The 22,399-nt window shown below is 39.3% G+C and overlaps 1 protein-coding gene across 2 annotated transcripts; it reads right to left on the reverse strand.

Moving 5' to 3' along the window:
* Positions 1-831: 831 nt before the first annotated feature.
* SLC39A9 (solute carrier family 39 member 9) lies at positions 832-22,298 on the reverse strand. Of its 2 annotated transcripts, XM_075502925.1 has the most exons (8): positions 22,076-22,298; positions 21,649-21,766; positions 16,266-16,374; positions 10,186-10,377; positions 7,649-7,717; positions 6,598-6,683; positions 4,522-4,656; positions 832-2,748 (listed from the first exon to the last, which is right to left on the reverse strand). In XM_075502925.1, exons 2-8 carry the CDS (start codon positions 21,742-21,744, stop codon positions 2,518-2,520), a joined length of 918 nt encoding a protein of 305 aa, XP_075359040.1. In that variant the 5' UTR covers positions 21,745-21,766; positions 22,076-22,298; the 3' UTR covers positions 832-2,517. The 2 variants fall into 2 exon arrangements, with proteins under 2 accessions (XP_075359040.1, XP_075359039.1); XM_075502924.1 differs by lacking the exon at positions 21,649-21,766 and having other exon boundaries at positions 22,076-22,207.
* Between the last annotated feature and the right edge of the window lie 101 nt (positions 22,299-22,399).

The raw sequence follows: 22,399 nt of genomic DNA on the forward strand, positions 1-22,399 counted from the left end.
ACACACCAGAGGTTATGTCAGCAGTGAAAAGACTGGCTGTCATATCCTCATCAATACACACTCATCCATATAGGAAGGTACTATCCACATGCTCCAACACGGGAACAAAAGGTGTGAAATGGGACCTTACCTACATACCTCCCTAAACTGTTGCTATTGTTATACACAAAATGAGGCAGAATTGGAACACAGTCAGGATGCCAGCTTAACTAGTGGGGTGCAGTGCAAGTGACAGATGATAGCCTAAAGAAAAAACCCTACTGTTTTACAAAATGCGAGCACCTCATGCTGCACTAAGCTATCTCCTGCTTCTGCTGCAGATCTTGCAAACCCTCCAGCTTTTGGAAACAGTTATGTGGAAAGATTAAGCAAGGTAAAATAGTGAGATTATCAAGGAAGAGGGTAATTAGGGGGCAATCAGGAAGAACACTGGGAGCTCCGGTGTAAACACCCCTGTGTGTCATTCGCATGTGTCGGTAACCTGTATCACTGAACTTTTTAAACAGGTAACTTACTAGTTGCATATGTATGTTGTAAAAAAAAGTTTAAGAATGTGCAGGAGAGGATCTCATCCATGCCACTAATTTTGCAGTGGCTTTTCAGAGCAGAATTAACTTTTGAAGTTCTAAGGTCAAAAATGCTTGTTTAGGCTTGATATACTAATTCTATCTGAAAATACTGTCTTGTGGGAAAAGATGATTTTGAATAATTTTGCATTGATTTTATACAGTAAAACACACAAATGGACAAGCACTCCTGGGGATCAATACTAGGTTCAATCCTGGAATACACCTGTATTGCTACAAAGCCAACAGACAAAGCAACCACTAGTCCAAGAGCCAGGCCATACCCGTTATTGAACTAGCAGACAAACAGGACAATGACAAAAATGTAAAGACGTTAACAGGCACAATGGCCGGTGTAATGTAAGTAATAAATGGCATGAAAAAGACACACTCATGGAAACAAGAAGCACTTCAGTTAAGAAGATATGTCAAGCCCTGAAAATCCATTTCAAATAAAAAAAAATCAAAAGAAAAATATATTTGGTAATGTTATCTTTAAAAAGTGCAGAGTATAGCTTAAAAAGGGTACGGCATTAAAAAGTTTTCCCCTAAAGAAAGAATTTTCTGTTGAGTCTGTGCACGTCAAGCATTCCTGACTTTTCAATGCACTACAATTATTAGAGTATAATGTATTTTGCATAAGAGAAATGGTGCCTGACAAGAGAAGGCTATGCCTTGGAAAGGGAGGGATCTTTTATCACCTTCTGCAGTGAGAGGCATCAGCAGTTGGCAATAAGTCCTCCAGTAGATTCCCCAAAACTAATACTTATCAGTAAGAGGCAAATGCACAATTCCCAAAGGAAAAGCAAAATGCCTAACAGGTCCACTGGGAACCCAGCAGTTTGTTTTTTTGTTTGTTGGGTTTTTTTGTTTAGAAGTGCTTTAGAAACACTTTGTACTCTATCTGCAGCATAAATATTTAACTAAACATCTGTTTTGTTAGCCTTAATACCTTTTATTTAATGAAACCCCCACCCCCCCACTGATTTCAGCAGTTCACTTTTGCAAATGGGCTAGTAAAGTTCTCTGGTCCCTCAGCAGCTGTCTCCATCAGATTTCTACTCCTCAGAGCCCAGAACAGCTCGATTTCAAAGGATACTACAGATATCTCTCTCAGCAGTAGCAGTAGTGTAGCAGTAGTGTAATCACAGTACCCAATACCTAACTCCTGCTAACATTTTTGGTGTCCACGCTTTAGTGACTTGGCAGAAGACCATCTCCCAAGAAATACTGCCTTTTTAAAATTTATTAACAATTGCATAAACAATCACAACAATATTCCCCTTGCTTCTATCCTTTATCTTAAATAATGGAATACACTGCAAAATTAATTTGCACTTTCTTAACCAGCTGATTTCCTACTCTAATACTACACTTTGTCTACATCATTTCTTTCCTATCAGTGACACTTCTGTGACAATAGCAGTGTTGTCCAGAATTCCGAGTGTAGCCCATTTTTGCAATACAATTAGTGACAAACATTACAAAGACCAGTCGTGTTGTCAGGACAACATAGAACCGATGGGGGAGAGCCCCTTTCTTCATTAGTAAGACTTCAACCTCTCCCAAGGCAGCCATCCTTTGTTTTTGCTCTCAGCTGTGAAAGCTGAATTGCAGGATACTTTGGTGATTGCAATTTCATGATGAGTTGCTATGTTCTTCCCCGCTCACCTTTCTTAAACTCCAAATTCCATCTTCCCTGAGAATAGGGCCAGAAGTAACAATTAAAATAGCAAATGTCTTCAGAAAAGTTACATAGAATTTATGTCCGGCTGCCAAAGTACATTTTGCTACACTAAAAACTTTCCCAGTATTCCTCATTTTGCAATCAACGTTTCCTCTGAACTCAAAGTGGATGGGATGGATGATGGGTAAGAGACAGTGATAAAGGGAGCAGCCGACATTTACTGCTCATGTCAGATCGAGGAGGAGAATGGTGAAATTTGAGCGTTTAGTGATGGTGTCCAATGGACAAGACTAGAGGAATAAGGCATCCTAATACTAGGGCTGCCACCTCCAGACGACTGAGTCCTTTTCCTCCAGTTGATTCAGGTTTGTGGCTATGAGCAATTCCTCCTACTTCTGGGAGGACATGAACTGTGGCAACGTAAAGAAAAGTCCCAGCAGAAAACAGCATAGCAACTCCGGTGGCATTGACTTCTGAAAGGGCTTCTTTGCTGCTCTGAAACAGGAAAAAAAAAACCAACAAACAAACAGAGCAAAAAAATGAGGATAAGCAGAACTTCTTCAATCAATAATAAAAAAATTCTGTAAGTGTCAAGACAGTAGGATTTCTATCAACTCTCGTTCTCTCACAATGACAACGGTTTAATGTGTTGTTTTGTGTCTTGCACCTTATGTGTAGCAACTGGCATTCTAAAGTTGATGTGGAGGGCAGAAAGATACCTCTCATCCTAGTTAGTTCACTTCAGACTTCTAGGAACCCTTACAGAATAAAAAAAGTCTTTGCAGAAGCATCTTGCTTGACCATCTCACAGCAACATACAAAACGTCAAAATGACAAAATGTGCTTTGAAAAAAATAAAATTCAGATTGCAAAGCCACAAATTTTAGGAAGAATGCTCAAGACTGACTTCCCCCCCACTTTTCCTAAACAAAGAGTTCAAACAAGATGTTAGCCTTTAAATACCCAGTTCCCTGCTGGTCAGAGCAAGATTTGCTAGATTTAAGTCCCAAATCATCACTCTTTCAATATTTCATTTGGATGTACAAGTGAACACCCAAAACTTTTCCAAAATTTCCATGCAAACTTCATAAAGAAATGCATCTTCTGGATCAAAACTGAGCACCTCTTCACATTCATACTAGGATTAAGATCATGCTACACATCATTAAATGTAATGAAATGCAAACCCACTCATACCATTTTCGAAATATTTCTTGAACAATTTCCAACTCAAGTGTGATGTTAGTTCTCTGGTATACTCTCAGGTTATTTTTCCAAAGAGCAGAGATACATCTTCTGCTCTGGAAGTATATAAGCACTGTGACAGCGCTTATGCCTTACAATTCTCTGTTCTTTCTGAAGTGCAAAATGCAAAACCAACTCTTAGTGAGCCAGCATCAAAAGAATGCTCAAACAGCATTCTCATTTCTATTTACAAACCCAACCCTTCCTGCTGTCTCCTGTACTGCAGTATCAAAAATAACTCCTTTCCAGCAAGTAAAGGGATTAGCCCAGATGATTTACTTAATCTTTCCTCTCATGACTTGAGTTTCATGAGATCACATTAGATTCTTTATGACACAACACCACAGTGTGTCACCAGCACGGCCCACAGCAGTTAAACACAGGAGCATCATAGGAAATGCTGTGAGAAGCAGAAACATTTAATTTGGACAGAGATGATAAATTCATGCGCAGTGGCCCATTTCACAGGCCATTTGTTGTATAGAGCCAAGCCAGGACTATGCTTTCAGGAGTATGAAAGGCAAAAAGGCTGTTTGAGCTGAGGATTCAACTTCTGACACAGCGTGAAAAAGACTTTGAACATACAGGACCAATTCTGGGATGGTGGGAGAAACTAGCAAAGATTATTTTCTATCTGCATATTAAAATAAGAATGCATGCAGCAGCACTGAAAATTACTTATTTATATACTCATCAGATAAAATCTGGTATATGTGAGTAAACTGTTAAGTTCTCAGCAGGGAGCAGTAGAAAGGAGAAATGACAGAAATCAGCCTTCTAAAAAAAAAGCTATACAAAACTCTATAAAGGAGTTGTATCACTGGTTCTGATGGAAAGCATGGGTTATTTTGTGTCACACATTCATATTGCTAGCTTTTTATCCACTTTTTTTTTTTAAAAATCTCCATTCTGCTAAATTTTTCAAGCAGTTTGGAATTATGTTCTGTGAAACTCATATGATATTCCTTTCCCCAAACTCCACCACTAAGCTACATTTTGGGCAGAACAAAATCACAGACTTACCTTGCTTAGCCCTAAGTATGTCACCATCGACATAACAGGTGCTGCTAACGCAAAGACCAGCAAGTGTTTTCTAATTCGATTCCGTTCCAGCCCAGCGTGCATCAGGAAGGAAACCAGGCCAAAGGCAGCTGGTGCCTGCAAAAAACAATATTCACTGGTAATACAATACCTTCTAAAATCCCCTGAAATCTGAGATAAAGTTGAAATACAACTTACTACATTGAAATGCACTGAATTGGAAGAAATTCAGGGAGAGCACCAGTATGTTGCAGTTAACCCAAATCAATAGACTTCTGCAGACTGCCCTACCTTAATAACAGTACCTAGTGGAAACCCATGTTCTGGCTATCAGAGTAGACATTTGTGTAGTCTTTATAAATATTAAAATGTTCATTCTGACTTGAGTCATTGCTACAATCCCTAAGTCTCCATTAACTCATGTAATTTCTTTTTTCATCCTGATACTACTATGCATCCTTAGATGGACAGTTTCATCTACAGCAGAAAAATTCCACAATTAACATGGAGGGGGGGAAAATTCCCAAAGATAACTGTCAGCCTCCACATGAACAAAGACTTAAGAGCTCTCTTGATTAGTTCATCATTCAGTTTCATTTCTGTTCCCACCGGGAAGCAAACAAATACTTGATCTTCTCCCTCTGCTGGCATCCAGTTTCTTAACCACAGGGCATAGCTGTCCTACTCATGGAATTTACTACATTTTTGCTCGCATAAAGACAATAGCAGTCCACCCTGACATTTTTGAGATAAGATATAAACTAAAATGTATTGAGCATTTTTTATACACGGAATTTTTTCTTTTAAACTTAGAAGAAGGAAACCATGAGTGAAGGAAAAAAGATGAGAGAGACAAAAGCATCAATCAGGATCAGAAGACTAGAAAAATAGACACTAGAGAAGAAATAAATTTCTCTTTCAAAACCAAATATTTCTTGATAATCTTTCAGAGGAGAAATTTTTCTCTTCTAAAATTGTACAATTTCAGAAGTCAGTTAATTTGAACATTAAGAATAAAAGAAGTTTCACTTCACAATAGCCATAAACTAAGCTTCACAGCAAGATGCAACATTGACATTGCCACCTTTGAAGAGGGTTACGTAAACCACAATTTATTGTATGAACAGTGAAGAAAAGACATACTAGATCTGGATTTCCTAACATTTTGAACATGCAATTATGTAAGCAAGATTTTGGATGAATGCATGACTAATTTATGCATGTGCTACTGTAAGTCAAATATGCATCTGCATACATACGTATAGAACCTATATAGCTAACAGATAACTGCACAAACATTAAGGAAAAAAGATCTTCCCATCTTCAAGAGCCATTGTTTGCCTGTTACCATCAGAAAAACGTTTAAAATTTTTTCCTGCAGAAATGGCATATGACTGATGTTGAAGCTACTACAATAACAGAGGTAACCAGAAGTTGTAATTTAGTACTCTGATATTAAGTGGTTTCAAAAGACTAACCCTTTAAACACTAAAACCCTTTATAACAAATATCCTTCCTGTTTTCTTAAGAACATCACAGAACCAAAAAAACTGTTGTAACCAGCATAAAACTGCTTTTCCTCCTTGAATGCACTAGCATATACTTCTGTGCTTCACCCTCTAGAACTTCTCTGAATACATCTCTTACAGCAGTAAGAATCTTGGGGGGTTTTGTTTGTTTTGGGTTTTGGGTTTTTTTAAAGAAAAAACACACCACCACATTAGCTTCAGAAAAAGTCAGTGTGAAGCTGCCACATTTCTTTGTGAGCTGGTCTTCTCTCCCTACTTTTGGGAGACTTTTCCCAACCACTGCAATCAAGGTAGGCAGTCAATTCTCTCTCATTCGTACCCCATTCAGACTTAGCATCCATCATTTGCTATTCTGTCATACATCATACCAGTGCTTTTTGGTCCTTGAAGCTGTACTACTAACCTGTTCATTTCAATGGCATTACACATTTCCAGATTACATCACTAAGGAAACTTAAGATCTTTAGTAATTTCTGTATGCTTTAACAGTCTTTTAAAGAACAAAGAAGATTTTTGGATGATGACTTACCTTGTGCAACATAATCGCAACAAACACTATCAACTGGACACTAGTCTGAGAAGTAGAAGCTGCTGCACCCAATGCAACACCATCAGCTGAAACAGGAGTGCAAATTCATGGATTATTCCTCCACATCAGTTTCAGTTTTCCCACCCTCTCAATGGCTGACAGTACAAAACATGTTGATTTGAGAAGTCCTGTTACCCAAAATGCCATTAACAATACCAACCCAACACATGATTCACTCCCCTTTGTTTCTCAAGCCACAATAATTTCAGGATTTCAGACAACCCTCAACAGGAGTCATCTCATATTTCCCAAGACCATAAAAGCCATACTGAGAATCTATTCAGTATTGACACATTCTGACATATTAGAACCAGGTAACAAGCTTAATTATTTTAGTCTTCTGTAGTAGAAGTGGCTTCCTGTCTAAATTTTAAAAATCTGCTTTAGATTCTAATCATTAAAAGAATTTTAATTACCACCCTTTAAATGAATTTTCAAATATAAATACTATTGTAAATGCTATTTTTTACCATTTAACATAAATATATTGTCTAAATGAAATAGGAAATGGATACTATATTAATCCTTAATATATAGACACTTTGTTTAGTGAAGAAATATCTTTTTGATCAACATCTTATGACTTGTCTAGACAATAACTTGCAGTAGGAGAGATTAAAAAGCATCATATTTATACTACACATATATAGTGAATAACTACAACATGAACATGGGTTGACTGCAACACATGCATACTTTTTCAGTCCTTGCAAGTCGGCCCAAATGTTTCAGTCACATCTTTGCACTTCACCCTATAGCGTCCTTTTTACCACAAGATATTATCAAACTCCATGGAACATTCTGAGCACTGGAGTATGTTTTCCAAATAGGTTTTGGGGAAGATCCTTAGTTCTCCCCGCCCTGCCTCTTCTTTTTTTTTTAATAAAAAGCCACCTTCGAAAACAAAACCCAAGTGTTTCTATCGCATCTAAAGATGAGCCACGCAGCAACCAAAGTCCTTGCCAAGTGCTAACAATAGGCCCCACATTACCTGCAGCATGGACTACGAGTCCCAGTGTTGTGGTGATTTTGGAGTTGCCCGACCTTGCAGCTTCTGGATCTGAAATGGTCATGAGGAAAGTTAGGATAAAGAGAACAAATACATAAATTATGCTGGAAGAAAAATTCTAAGTATCACTGCATGTGTGTCTACCAGTTACTTAGGCAGTTATATTCAAAACTATCAGCTTTCATATTTCTGCATTAGCTTTACCGTAAAATAGTCTGATACTTAACACCTTCAAATCACCTGAAGTTCTGCCAACAAACAAGTGACAGAATCACAGACAATTCTTTGCAATTTACAGGATCATTGATATAGGCAGAAGCAGTCATTTTTCTTAACCTGAAACCAAATGTTAAAGTTCCATGCTACCAAGGGAAGGAACAGCTAGTTTTGCATCCCCAGAATCCAGAGCTGCTCCAAGAGTCAGGATGATTTTTCCTCACGTAGCCCAATGTTGGCATTTTCCTTCAGGTGACAGTCTGGGGCAGGCTCTGTTGCACTGATTCTCTGGCAATTCCTAGTAAGCAATAAATTCTACTTGTCACAGCAGCAGTTGCAAAGATTTCCCCCCAACATTATACACCACACAGGAGAAATGCAGCCAGTGCTGCCCGAGATCCAGTGTTTCGACTGGAATTGTTTGACAACTACTCTGAGGCCATTTGCAGGTTAGCTCATTATACAGCACAACAGGGCAACATCCACCTCTACACAAGTGGCAGTGAAACTGTTACGAAGAATCACTGCAATGAACAGGGCAGATAAGATGTTTCTATACTCGCATAGGACTTATTATTCAACTGTTTAATTCCAAACCACTAAACAGCCGTTCTTTAATTATACTAGTGGTCAGTAAACTGACTGCAAGCACACTTACACAGCTACTTTAATAAGTCTGCACTGCTGCCAAAATGGAAAGTCCAGTCCTGTTCCTTTCCTCCTGCTTGTCCTCCCCACCCTCCAGTCTCTCTCTTCATGCCTAGGCACCCACATAGTTGCCCAGTGAGTCAGATCAGGGAAGTGAGCTGGCTAAAAGCTAATGTATTCTCTTCGGTCAGATTGATCTTCTGAATCAAGGGGAGCCTATTTGAGCAATTATTTGCATAAGCTGCATTTGGATGACTGCGATGGTATACTCATGTCAAATAGGAGGAGATATTCACAAAGAACATTTCCTTTAAATTTGTTTTGGATTGACCAGAACTAAACACACTCAAAGAAAGAGTTCACATTTGATTTTTGTACCTCCATTCTGGCCTACAGAATTTTTCTAGTTTAGACCAAGTAAAATCTAGCCGCTTGGGAGATAACAAAACTACCAGACATTGGTTCAAATAAGAAAAATGTTTTTCTTCAGTAGCTTTAAAAACATTACAAAAACACTACTACATTTCCTGTGACAGAGGTACAGACTAGATAAAACTTTACTTAATAACCTGTTTTATTGTGTGTATCTCTAACACAGATCATAGTCAACTTTCTCCTGGTATTTGCTTTGATCAGAGACATAGGAAAGGGTCATAACCTGTACAAACCAAGGATTCTCCTGGCAGTTGCTCACCTGCATCCCCTTGTCATCCTCACTGCCACTGCTTCCTTTGAAAAGCCATGGCTATGGCTCCATTTACGCTTCTCCAGGAGCACAAAGGTGACACAGCCCCTGCACTGGCCTCCCATCTGTCCCATGCCACTAACCCCATACAAGCATTTGCGCAGCTGCACTGTCAACTGCCAAGGATCCAACCAAAACACATCTCCCCTCCTTTGTGTGTGTGTTTTACTTTTCCTTCAAGATCAATTCCTTAATTTTTGAGGGCCAAATTCCACCAGAGGAGATTATGTGGGAGAAAATGAGCAGCCAAAGGCAATAAAATACCTTTTCAGATGACAAAACAACTTCAGTGCATTTCAAGCTACAGTCTGAGCGTGAAGCCACAGGCAAGAAACAAAAGGCAACTGTAGGCATTTTGAGAGTCTTGCAATGAAGTTGAGAAATCTTTGAACTAAGCAGGACATATTTTGAAGTAAGTGAGGCTCTAGACTAGTGTGGGAGTCTAGCTGTGCAGTTACAGTAAAGGACCAGAGCTCACATCTAGCAATTTCTGCAGTCTTACTTAGGATAACTTCTTGTTCTTTGCAAATTTTACCTACATGTATGACAATTAAGTAGGAAAAACAAAGATAAGACTAACCTGAAGTTTTTTGGAAAGCCAAAAACCACCCCCCTATGGGTGATACTGTAAAACAGACAATAACTCAAGTGTCAAGTCACCCTCCACCCCCACCACCATACGTGCTTGTACAGTTATTTCATGTTAGCGAAGCAAGCTCTCAAATTATGCTGAATTCCAGGATAGATTTCCAGCACAAACATTTCACACAGACCTTGCTTTATGTTTGTAAAGCACCCACTGGAACTCTGGACGTGACCGGTCAAATTAAATCCCAGTAGCATTCAAAAAAATTGCAACTTGCTAATTAAGACTAATTAGCAAGTCTAATTGAAGTGAATCTTTACTTACCATCTGTAGAGTGCACATGAGAGCTGCCTATCTGGTCCACCAACAGCATGAAGACAAAGCCGAGGACAAGGGATACACCAATGTAGGCATGCAACCTGGAATGGTCATGGCCATACTCATGTACAACCGGGATTTCTGCTACCTTCTCAGACTCAATCACACGCTGCATCTCGCTTGCCGGGTGATGCTTTCCTGTGCCAGGCAAACAAACAGATTAGGAGACAGGGGACTAAACACGGCATCGTCACTTTTATCCTCCTTTGCCAAAAAACATTCCTCATGCTTTCTTGGACAATACACAAGAGTCCTCATTCAAGGTCAGTCTTAGACCATTTACTTAGGGAAACACTCATTTGTCTGGTTGGCCTCTCTCCATACATCTCCAGCATGGAAAAGCAAAGAAAGCATTAATACTTGATAAGCCAGGCTACTTTGTTTAAATGCTGCATTTTAAATACAAATTGATTGATAAAAATTGCTTAATAATTCCTTTTTTTAATTGAAGTTGCCAGTTTGTCAGTATTCAGAGATACTGTCAAGCAGTTAAGTCATAATCTTCATTTAAGTGAGAAAATACAGGATGAGGAGATAAAACCGGTTCCATCCACTAAGAGATCTAATGCAATCTTTAAGAAGATGAACTTTGTATCTCAAAGCATCAGTCTCTAGTTAAACAAGTTAGCCCTGATACACTCCACTGATACAGACTAGAACAACAGTTAAGTCAGCACAGTGTCCTAGAAATATCAGTACCATCCTAGAAACCCAAAGTCCAGGCCCTGGGGTTGAATGTTGTGTGATTGTTTCCTTTCCCTACACATTCCATGCCCACCCCAAGACATTTACTTTGTCTCACTGAGCTACCCTGAAATTAGGTGAGCTGGGAACAACTCTAAAATCTAAGAAGGGGAAAGACAACAGCTGAACAGGTTTTAAGTTAAGTTTCCATGGTATAAAAAGCTTTATTTGGTGCACAGTTCATAATTTAAGAACATTTTCAAATATTTCATAGGTTAGTAAGTGACCAATGTCTCTACCTACAATGAGTTTTAGAAAGCAGAGACACAATATAACTTTACCAACTTTTACAGGTTGCCGTTTGCTCAGCACGTGGTCTTTATCACAAGCAAATACTCACCACGCACAAAATTCCCACCAATTTCAAAAGAAATTACATCAGTCTCACTCTGAATTTACACAGGCTTAAAGAGAAAGAAGGTTTTTCCAGCATGTGCGTTTAACATTTTCAGTATTCTTTGGCCTAGTGGCTCTCAAGATAGATCCATGTGATCCTTCAACCTCACTCATGACCACAAGAAATTACTGCAATTCCATCTGACAGAGGGCAAACAATGTCCAGAAGTACATAGCTTTTTCAGTATTCACCACCAAACATTGGCAAGAGTTGCTTTAGTACATTCATGTGAAAAAGATTTAATAAAGCTATTTTTTAAGCAAAATTCTAGGTACTGTTTCCAGCTGATATAAGCAAAGAATCATGTCTAAGCCTTCTTCTGCCAACAGCATACAGAAATACACTGTTAGAAAGGTACAAACAAAGATCAGGAGCAGGGAATTTTGAATTAAGTTCCCAGCTACCATATAGAGCACAATAAACATTTGACCTCTTGATTTCAGACTCTGTGCTCACCTGAATCATACATTCTTTCTTTTTTTATATTTCCCCTTACAGCCCCTGGCAGAGACAAGACATCAGGCTAGAAAGCCCTTTGGGTGATGCAGAAGAGGCATTTAATGCTCCTTGGCATACTTATTATAAGTAGTTGTACTTCCACAGCAGGTAAGGCGCTTTACACACAATAAGTACTACTCAAATGTTTCCAATGGTAGAACAGATACAGTAAACCTACTTCCACATCTTATACCTCAAGCTAAGTCAGACGTTTGAGTTGCATGCTATGCTCCAAGGCCCTGAACTACCTACCATTCAGTACAAGTTGCCTCCATTCCAGAACAGGGCCAATGCTTACAACCACGTTTGGCAGGTTCAATTAATATTTGTAAATCTCTTTAATGTTTTACTAAGAAAATGTTTCTTCTTCTATGTTTCCCTGCTAGACCCAATGATGGTATCACAATCTCTAATTGTAATTATTTTCATAAAGTCTCCTGTCCTTTCCCTACGCTTAGAGAACATAGTTACTCACACAAGCAACCTTCCTGTATTTGCATGCGGAGTCAGGAGAAATTTGGTTTTTTGAATAAGAAATAAAAAACAGAGAACTCATTTGCAAAGCTCCAGTGCCCTAGAGAACATATGAAATACAGTCCAATATAAGGAAGCAGGTGACATTAATTTCTACTCCCTCACAAAGCAACAGTTAGCACTATAATATAAACCATGAACATGAAGAAAGCAATAGTTAGCACTGTAATATAATCTATGAACACAAAGAGGACTCTGTCATGTTCAAATGCTTCATCAGGAACTATGCTTTTTCTTAAGATCTGACTTGATCTTAAGATCTGCACCTGGGGAGGAATAACCCCAGGCACCAGTTACATGCTGGGAACCTACAATCAGAAAAGCAGCTTTGCAGAAAAGGACCCCAGGGTCCGTGTAGACACAAAGTTTACCATGACTCAGCAGTTTGTCCTGTGGCAAAAAAAGGCTAACCAAGTCCTGGGCTGCACCAGGAAGAGTGTTGCCAGCAGGTCAAGGGAGGCGATACTTGCTCTCTACTCAGCACCGGTGAGGCCACACCTGGAGCACTGGGTCCAGTTCTGGACTCCCCAGTACCAGAGACACACGGACATACTGGAGAGGCACAAAGATGATTATGGGACTGGAGCATCTCTACTATAAGAAAAGGCTGAGAGAGCTGGTGCTGTTCAGCATGGAGAAGAGAACGCTCAGAGGGATCTTATCAATGTATACAAATACCTGATGGGAGGGTGTAAAGATGACAGAGCCTTATGTATTAATCACTTGTTCCTACCTATCCCTTTTAATTCTTCCTGAAGTTTGGAATGACCTACTTGACCTTGTCCATCAGCTGAACTCTCTCTCTTTTCTGAAAAAGACTTTTTCCAAAGTGACTTGAAAGAATAACATGCACCAATCTCTTCTTGGTTTCACTTTGTATTTCTTGCTATTTCACAGGACAGCAATGCTTTGATGACAATGCTATATAGAACAACACTGATTAAGCAAAAAGTTTCCATCCGAAGTTCTAAAAAATCTTTACTCGAAACAATGTTACTGATTTTAGTTTATTTTTTATCACATTTAATGGTAAGAGGTCTAACAGGACTAGTGCACAGCACTTAGAAACTGGGCTATTAACTAGATTGTTTCATTGGTCTAACAGCAAGCAATGCTTTCTCAGTATGAGAATACACAAGGCTTTTGGAGAAATCATCATTCAGCACTGGAAAGCTTTTTGACTTTGCAGCTGCTGATTTGTTCTGCTTGAATCAAGGTAAGGATATACATGTCTGAATTGATTATAATAATTACAATTCAACACAGAATCTCTCTCTTGTTTCAACCTTGCATTTTTAAAGTTCACTCTAGATTTTTTTTTAAAGTGACAGTGCAACTTTCATGCACCTTTCTATAAAAAAAAGAATAGCAACAAACAAAATGGAACACAGCATACACTAGGGCTTTCCCAACATCTGTGGCTTAAGTGACAGAAGTAAAACTTTTGTCATTTTGGAGAGGTCTTTTGGTTGGCAACTACTCAGAAGTTTTAGACATTAACAGCAAAAACTTGACTTACTGTAGTAAGTCATCTTATTGCTGGACATCTGGACATTCATGCATCTTCTTGAATGAGACAATTGTACATCCATCCCACTGTACAAAATGTTGGCACAATGCCATTACTACAGATAAATCACATCAGAATAGGCTTGGTAGCCCTTGAAAGATTTCAAACATATCTTTGCTGAACAAGACTGATCAATAAAGTAATTTTAGACCACAAAATTGTTGCCATCTATATTAAAAAGTTAACTTTGCTTCAGATCATTTCAAGCCATAAAACATGGTGGGTAACTCAGGGCAATCTTTCTGACAGTGGTTACACAGTTTCACCAGGTAAAACAAAGGACTGAAGTCACCAAGGGAATTTTATTTGCTGGCAATACTCAAATAAAGGTTTTGCTACACACGTAGGTTTATGATCAAATAATAATCCAAATCACGATATGCTATTTGCTCTCAGCCTACAAGGTCAAAAATTCGAAGTTAGTTGTTCTGTGGCCTGTGGGAAAACAAAGTAATAGTAAATGACTTTTGTATCAATGACAAACACCTGTTTTGATAACAAGCAACCAGTCTCTGAGTTAAATTGCACTTGGAACTGGACAAACACAGACACCTCTCTCCCCCTCTTTTTTTTTCTCCACTTATATGAATATACCTCAATGTTCCCCTAGGCACCTTTCTAGGTTTAATTACATAAATGTGTAAAGTTGCAAAAAAAAAAAAGTACTGAAAGCTGTTAAGTTCTCAGAACCTTAAGCTTAACTTTGAATATCCTAAATATTAGAAATATTTTTTTAGTTAATTCTGTAATACCCATGAATTTTGCCTCTCTGCAAGACAAAAAAAATCTTTACAGTCTGTCTGTGTTATGGTAGATTTCATACATGAACAGTATACCCCATTTAGTGGAGAAAAAAAAAAGCAAACATACACAGCAATTGTATTTACTGCTAGCCATATCATTACAAGAAAAATTTAGGCTACTTGGAATTAAAATTGAATGGAGAGCAAACCCACAACTACAGCTCATTAGAGACAGCCTACATTAGAGTGCACAAATTACAGTGCACTCTAATGTAGTATAAAAGCATAATCAGAGGTTCTTTCACTTCTTGATAAAGGATAATTTTATATATTATATTCTGTTTACTTTAAATCTAAGCAGAACAACATAAATTTAGTGGAAACTAAACCAGGATAAATTAAAGCATATTACTAAAAAGAAATTTAAAACTGTAGAAACAAGAAAAAAACCAGTAGTACAAGAAAAGCAGAGTATTACAATTATCTCTCAATCCCAGATTAGCAACAATGGTACATCAGATGCTTGCGAAGTTTTCTACAGCCTCAACTTTATAGTCCTTTCTCCTGTGACCACTAAGTTGTTGCTGTTTACCTTAAGGCAAATTTCTGATTCTGAGCATACTGGAAAAATCTCATACATGCAATGGTAATGTAATAGCACAAGACTAAAGCAAGATTTAAAGTGCACTCCAAACAGAGGTAATGAGCTCTGTCTATTTAAAATAATGTCATAACCTCAAATCGAGGTTTACTAAGACTTTTGGGTATAAGATGTGCTCCACACTCAAGTCCCCACAAGACACATAATAACTGTTAGCTTTGAGCTATTCATTAGAGACTATGAGGTTTTGAAGACCAGCGACAGCAGACTAGAACTGGATGCTTGAACTCGGAACCATGCACAGATATCTACATGTAATGGACACCACCCCAAGAAAGAAATGTATCCTACTCTGTGAATTAGCCCTATATAACCATAATTTTCAGCCAAGTATATTAAGGTAACTTAATTCCAAGATGCTCTTCAGCTTCAAGGGAGGACATTCTTGAGGGCAAGCACATATAGATCTATAAAACACTTCCTGCAACTGCTGTAATAAGAAGTGATCTAATCTACAAAAAGCAACAGCAAATAGTCCACAATTTCATTCTCTGCCAAAGGCATCCTTACATCTCCTTTGAAGTTCCAGTGAAAGTTAAAGTTTAACTCTCCCCAGAATAAGGAGCGCTACACATAACCTGGCATAAAAGGCTGTGGTTCCATGAACAGTACAGTACCTGGAGCTGCCAATGACTGGATCACTCAACAAGAGTCATCTGATCCATGGCCTGACCACATTTCTCTGTCAAATCACCATAAACATACAATATCATATCTATGGCAGTTTTGTGATTCTATGCTGGCTTTGTGTCATGCTGCTGTGAAACCCTCCCACCAATCTCACGTTAAAAGCCCTAGAAACAAGCCCCGGTATATCACAGCACCATGACCCAAGTTATCTTGAACAAGGCCATCTACAGATATGGGTTTGGTTCTTACCCTCCAAAATGTCTTCATAAAGTGCATGTACTCCTTCTGGCACAATGACAGCCAAGGCAGTTCCACACAGCAGCCCAGCACCCAGAACAGTCACCAACTTTAATCTCTCCTGCAAGCAAGTACAAAACAAGTATCATCTTTAAGAATGAAAATGCTTTCTTTACTCTCCCTTATTAACAGAGGTTGGGGCAGGAGGAAGGGGGTGAATGATCCACAAAACCTCTTGCTGATTTTTATTCAAGAGCCCCAGTTGCATAGTCCTGTATTTCTAATGATCAACTTTCTGAAAAGTGAACATATCCAGTGTCCGACGCAATCAACTGAAGTAGGAAATGAAAGATGACCCATTTGACTGCTAACACCAGACAAGAAATGAAACATAGCATACTTGAAAATAGCAAGAATTGCTATATTTGGCACTAATGATTATTGGGGTCTAGCTCACCCTCTAAGGGCCTCAAACTGTAACGCCTGCAGAGACAAAGAAAGATTGAAAGTGCCTGAATTTTGAAGCATGTTTGCAACTCTACGTTTTATCTCTGTTCTGGGTTTGTTTTCAAATATATCCTTCCTACTAGAAATCATATCTTAAACATGCAAGTTCCCTAAAATCTCTGCTAGGTATGGCACAGCACAAGATAAATTGCCTGTTCCCCAAAAAAGCCAATCCAAATAACAAAGGAAGATACAAGAAAGAAAACTAAATTACCAAAGTAAAAAACAGAAAGACCAGAGAACCAATAATGTAAGTGTATCTACAGTCACAAATACATTGGTCAAGTATGAGTATAAACTGCTAAGTCAGCTATATTTATATAACACAGAAAAGGGCTAAGAAAAGTTTTAGGACTACAGAAAAAAAAAGGAAGATTTTAGAGAAAAAAGCAGCAGGAGCTCTACTTTCACCTACAAGTTTAGAGACACAAGGAATGAACTTAAGCTGTTATAAGACTTACGTGATAGACAAACTACATTTCAGTCTCTAAAACAAACAGCCACTCATGCAAAAGCTTGTCCTTAAAACTGCCATACTTTAATGGCCTTCTATTTAATAGGGTACCATTGAAGAACAGACTTTCTTTAAAAAACATAAAACTGTGGATAAAAAAGTAATTTAAGAGAAAGATAATTCTTTTGTACTTGAAAGATCTGATGAGGTATTCCATGTTTTTTTAAAAAAAATGGTGCCAGTGAAGTTTTAGAACGACACTATCACAGCACTTGCAGAATGTCAGGCAGCTACTAAAATATGGCAGAAGGGACTGAATCCAAAAAATAGGTCCAAAACCAGAACTATAAAAAAAAATTTTAAAAGGCTTACTCAAATTAGAGTTTGAATGACGGAACTGCACCAGTTGAACTGCTAATGGTGCCAATATATATTTTATATCAGTCTTTTTTTCTTTTTAATCTGATTAGGAGATGCACAAATGCAGAACAGTGCTTATTGTTTCTACAACCACTTCTAAGCCTTCCAGTAACATTTTAAAAGGCTTTAAAGACTGTAAAGGCATTTAGGGCAATATAAAATGATATTTCACTCTCCAGGTAATTACAGACCATGGCACTCCCGTTTCTCATCTGCAAAGATAGGGTTTAAAATAGATTCTTTGGGTAAGTATTGCAAATTTGCAATTAACCTAACAAAAAAAATACATAAATGTAACATTTTTATAGTACAGTAAAGAAAAAGAGTTTAGTTCATATTCCGGGAAGGTTTCTACAACACCACTAAAAACCACACAAAGAGTTTATAAGTACTTGCTACTATTAGTAAGGGTTATCTTCCTAGTTATATTCTAATTTGGGGCAAAAAGCTTAGAGAGATATCACCCCTTCCGAGCCAGCTAAATTCTGTTTTACCAATATAAGAACAGTTTACTATTATTTCTTGCTTCCTTGTGACTACAACATCAACAGCCTAAAGTTAAAGCCATGTACTGAAAATCCAGTCATATAAACATCTAATAGACTCTAAAATATGACAACTTGCAGAGGCTGTTTCTCATCATTTCTGTAATAGCCCTTATCACATTGCATGTAGCAACCCTGGGAGTGTAGATCCTCCTAACAACTGTGTAACATACATTTTGTGGCAGACCCATCATCATCTTCCATGCACAAAGAGATGTGTAGATGCTACCAAAATACTAATGTTAACTACTGAGGACCTGGAGACAGAGGTCGGTGTTTGACTAACGGGACAATGCTTGTCACATATCCTTATTATGCCATCCATTCTCCTTCGTGCACCATAGTGACACACATTGCTTAATCTCACCGAAATAGGCAACACTTGCATAGAAGAAATAGGAGGCTCCAGAGAGATGCACAACTAGCTTTCTGAAAGCAAGCCAAATGTGACCAGAAGGAAACAATCAGAGCATTACTGGGGAAAATTCAAACAGTAATATGCAAGAGGTGAAAATGCCTGTAAAGTTTCCATAAACATGCACTGCGCACTGGCATATATAACAATTATACTTGGTAAATTGTTATACAGTGGCAATCTACATGAAAAGATAATCTTCAACGCCCACTGTTCATAAAGTTGTTTTGCAAAAATATAGTCTCTTACAAGGAAAAACAAGATTATTTTTATACTGCAGCACTGTAATCTCTTTTACATAAACACAGGCAAAAAAGTGTCAGAAGTAATACTGTTTTATTACAACTGCAAATACCGCTTGCTTACATTTGGGCACCTGTGAATTTTGAAGATCCATGAAAATAATACACACTAGGAAGTTACTATTTCAAGAAGTTTCCATCTCCTTTTCACTACAAAATACTTAGACACAGTGAATACAGCAATCTAATAATTGCACTCTACCCAGACAGGCAAAAGTAATCTAGTTTGATCCAAGAAATCAAACAATTTCAGTTACAAACACACTTGTGTGTCTCTTGTTAAAAACAAGAGCAACACAGTAAATAGCGTTAAAAAAACACATGGGAAAAATCTTAAATTCCTCAAATTAGCAAGCTCAGTATTTGCTTTAAATCTGCATGGTATTGAAACTCTTACTTGGACCCAGCAAAAACTCACACCTACTTTCAGCAGCAAGCAGTCCCAGCCCAGTCAACTCTGCCTGCCTCTGTTATACCACACCAGCAAAAGATTCAAACTGCTAGAACTTGATTTTATTTTATTTTTTGCATTTAGGCTACAACTTAGGAGATAGCTTCAAGAACCGGTATAGTGTTGTTTCCAGCCCAAAGTTAGCCCAACAGAGTACTGTACATTAGGGTTAAGCTGAAAGGGTACATCTGCATACAGAAATAAGTGAAGCCCTGTGCAGTCTGTACCTTTTTACCACTAATGTTTAGTCATACCTGGTTTTGCTGGAGTTTTATACATTCAAGAATATGCAAATCTAATTAAAAGAATAGAAACCAGCATGAAATCAGAACACAACCAATAGGCTCCACAGCAAAAAACTCATCTGAGGAAATATATTAACACTAATGAATAACTCTGTTGTTGTCCAGCATCTGGGGTATGTTTTGTAAAGCATTCAATAAGCAGCCAGTGGGAAGAGGCATTTTTCCTCACTAAGGACATCTGCAAAGCTTTTTGCAAACCATAGAATATACAGTCCAAACAGTCATTTCAGTATCAAATTGTCCATGTTGCACAGGCCTAAGCAATCATTTTAAACAAAGCAATTCTAACTTCTAATTAGACACTTCCAGGATTAGTTAGCATTTGCAAATAATTTGCAGAGATTCAGCTCCTCTTTTAAACCAGCATAGCATGTGGATCCTTAAAATATCCTATTTAAGACAAGTGTAAAACTGAATCAAGAATTTCTGAGAGTTTAAGATACCACAATAAACTTGATTGCACATGTGCGTACCGTTGGTAAAATACTGCACACACAAAAGGCTAATAAATATGTGATTACTGCTTATGCAGAGCAGTATGGTTTTGGGTTCCACGATAGATCCGTGTTCCTGCAGCTGTTGGGAGCTACAAAAGATTTAGGAGCCCCCTGATCCAACTATATAAATAAGCCACATAAACAGAGATCAAGAACTCTACCTCCAAACAACACCAAATATAAAGTCACAGACAACAGGTAACTATCAAGCACATACATGAGAAAATGCAGAATTAAATAACAAAAGAGACAATATTAGCATGCTAGGTAGTGTTCTCAGCAAATTTGCAAGAACATCCTTTGTAGACTTCAGGGCAAAAGTGAGTTCTGAAGAGCGAGACAGTGGAAGCAACAGTCTTGGAGTCATATAAGGGAAGGTCCATCAAAGCATCAGACGAAGCACTGGCAAAAGAGAACTATGCTAATGTTTGTGTAAAGACTTCAGAGTATGTTTTCATGTTTCAATCCATTTAGCTGAATGGTACTGTTACCAAAACGAACAGCCTTTCCTTCCATACTACTCCCAAAGCCTCCTAGCAATAATGGGACCAAAGGACAGGTGCAACCAGCTCTGTGACTTGATGGAAGAACAAATCACTTCTCTCTTCCAGAACTTCACTTTCCAAAAGCAGCACTGCTCCCAGTAGAAACAGGAAACCTCTCCTAAGAGAGCTCTTACCACCTCAAACAACTAAACTCTCACTACACCACACCTGTATACAACAATCATCACTCAGAAAGCTAAAACCCTTGGGCATCAGAGAATATTAGGAGACTTTCAAAGGCTGTAACAATCATAATCCCCTCAACAATCATCTCTTAGAAGCACCCAAATACATTCACTTCCGAACTCCTGTACCACTTGGAAACTCATTCAATCCATAAAAGTCTCCCTTTCCTTTAACAACACCTTATGTATCCAAGATATTTTTCCAAAAGAATGCCTTAAGTTCCATGGGATAGAAGGACAACTTGAAGCTGAGTTGTAATCAAAGAGCTAAAGTTTAACTTTTCAGCAGCACAAGTTGTGAACAAAATTGTGAACCAAAACAAAGCTTTCTGAGAACATTCTCTGAATTGTTTCTAAAGCCCTAATTTGAGACATAATAAGTTTAGACACATAATAAAGGTTAACCTCTGACTTCAGAGGTTTCTGACACAAGCTTCTAAGAATAACTATGTCCAGCTGCTATCACGTCCCTCCACTACATGCTGATACTTTCCTTCATCTATAGCTGAGACACTTGGATCAAATTTGGCATGCTTAAATAGCTTTTATACACATTATAGAATAAGCATAATTTTACACTGCAATTTTGAATGAAAGTTAATGTCGCATTCACAACTTCCTTAAAAATCTTGTAAAGTTACAACATCACTCCTAACAGCACTGCCGCACTTGAGAGGGGACAGCACTCACTCCTCCTGGTAGATCTCTCCATCTAGATTCTGCTATTCTCCCTTAGCAACCAACGAGCAGTTTGGCAAAGCTGTCTTACCTCGGAAAAATTAACTGCCAAGGGGATAATTCCTGCCACATAGCAGGCGACCAGCATGGCCAGAGACAGCAGGCAGATGGAGCGGAAGTCATCCATTTCGCTGCTTTCTGTCCGGTCCCTTAAAGTGAAATTCAACAGCAACTTTTCCACCTCGCCCCGCACTCCTTAACCCGTGCAGACACCGAGCTCCCAGGAAAGGCTTTCAGCCATGTCTATCTTGCCCGGCGGCTCCGGCCGGCTCGGCCCCCAGCGGCAGCCCCTCCGGGCCCGGCGTGCGGCAGCCGCTATCCCGCCGGGGCCGCCCGACGCCGCTGGGGGAGGCGGGCAGGGAGCCCCGGCGCGCCGGGGGGGCGGGCGAGGAGACACCTGCGCGGCTGGGAGAGGGAGGGAGCAGCCCGGCCCTGGGGCAGGCAGGCCCGGCCCTCACCTGAGGCAGCGGGACCTTCCCCTGTACCCCACTGCCCCCAGGGGGAGGCGGGGGGAAGCAGCGGGCGCCGAGGCGGCTCCTCGCGGAGGGGCGGCCTGAGACGAGCCGCGTCCGTGGGGAGAAGGCGCGGGGAACCTGCGAGACCGGTGCGCGCCTGCCCGCGCCCACCCGCCTCCACCGCTGCCTCGGAGGCCAAGTGGCACCCCCGCGACCCAGCGCTTCCCCTTCCGGGACACGCCCCGCCCCGCCCCACCCTGCCCTGCCCTCGCTCGCCTTGCCCCCACGCGCTTCCCGACTTCAAGATGGCGGGCGAGGCCGCGGCCG

This window comes from Mycteria americana, chromosome 5 (genome assembly GCF_035582795.1).
Source record: "Mycteria americana isolate JAX WOST 10 ecotype Jacksonville Zoo and Gardens chromosome 5, USCA_MyAme_1.0, whole genome shotgun sequence".
Taxonomy (NCBI): Eukaryota; Metazoa; Chordata; class Aves; order Ciconiiformes; family Ciconiidae; genus Mycteria; species Mycteria americana.

Coding starts and splice junctions, on each gene's coding strand:
- SLC39A9 (XM_075502925.1), bottom strand. CDS start 21,744: ATGGATGACTTCCGCTCCATCTGCCTGCTGTCTCTGGCCATGCTGGTC. Junction 7,718..10,185: donor TCATGTGCACTCTACAGATG/GTAAGTAAAGAT, acceptor TGACCATTTCAG/ATCCAGAAGCTGCAAGGTCG. Junction 4,657..6,597: donor TTGCGATTATGTTGCACAAG/GTAAGTCATCAT, acceptor TGTTTTTTGCAG/GCACCAGCTGCCTTTGGCCT.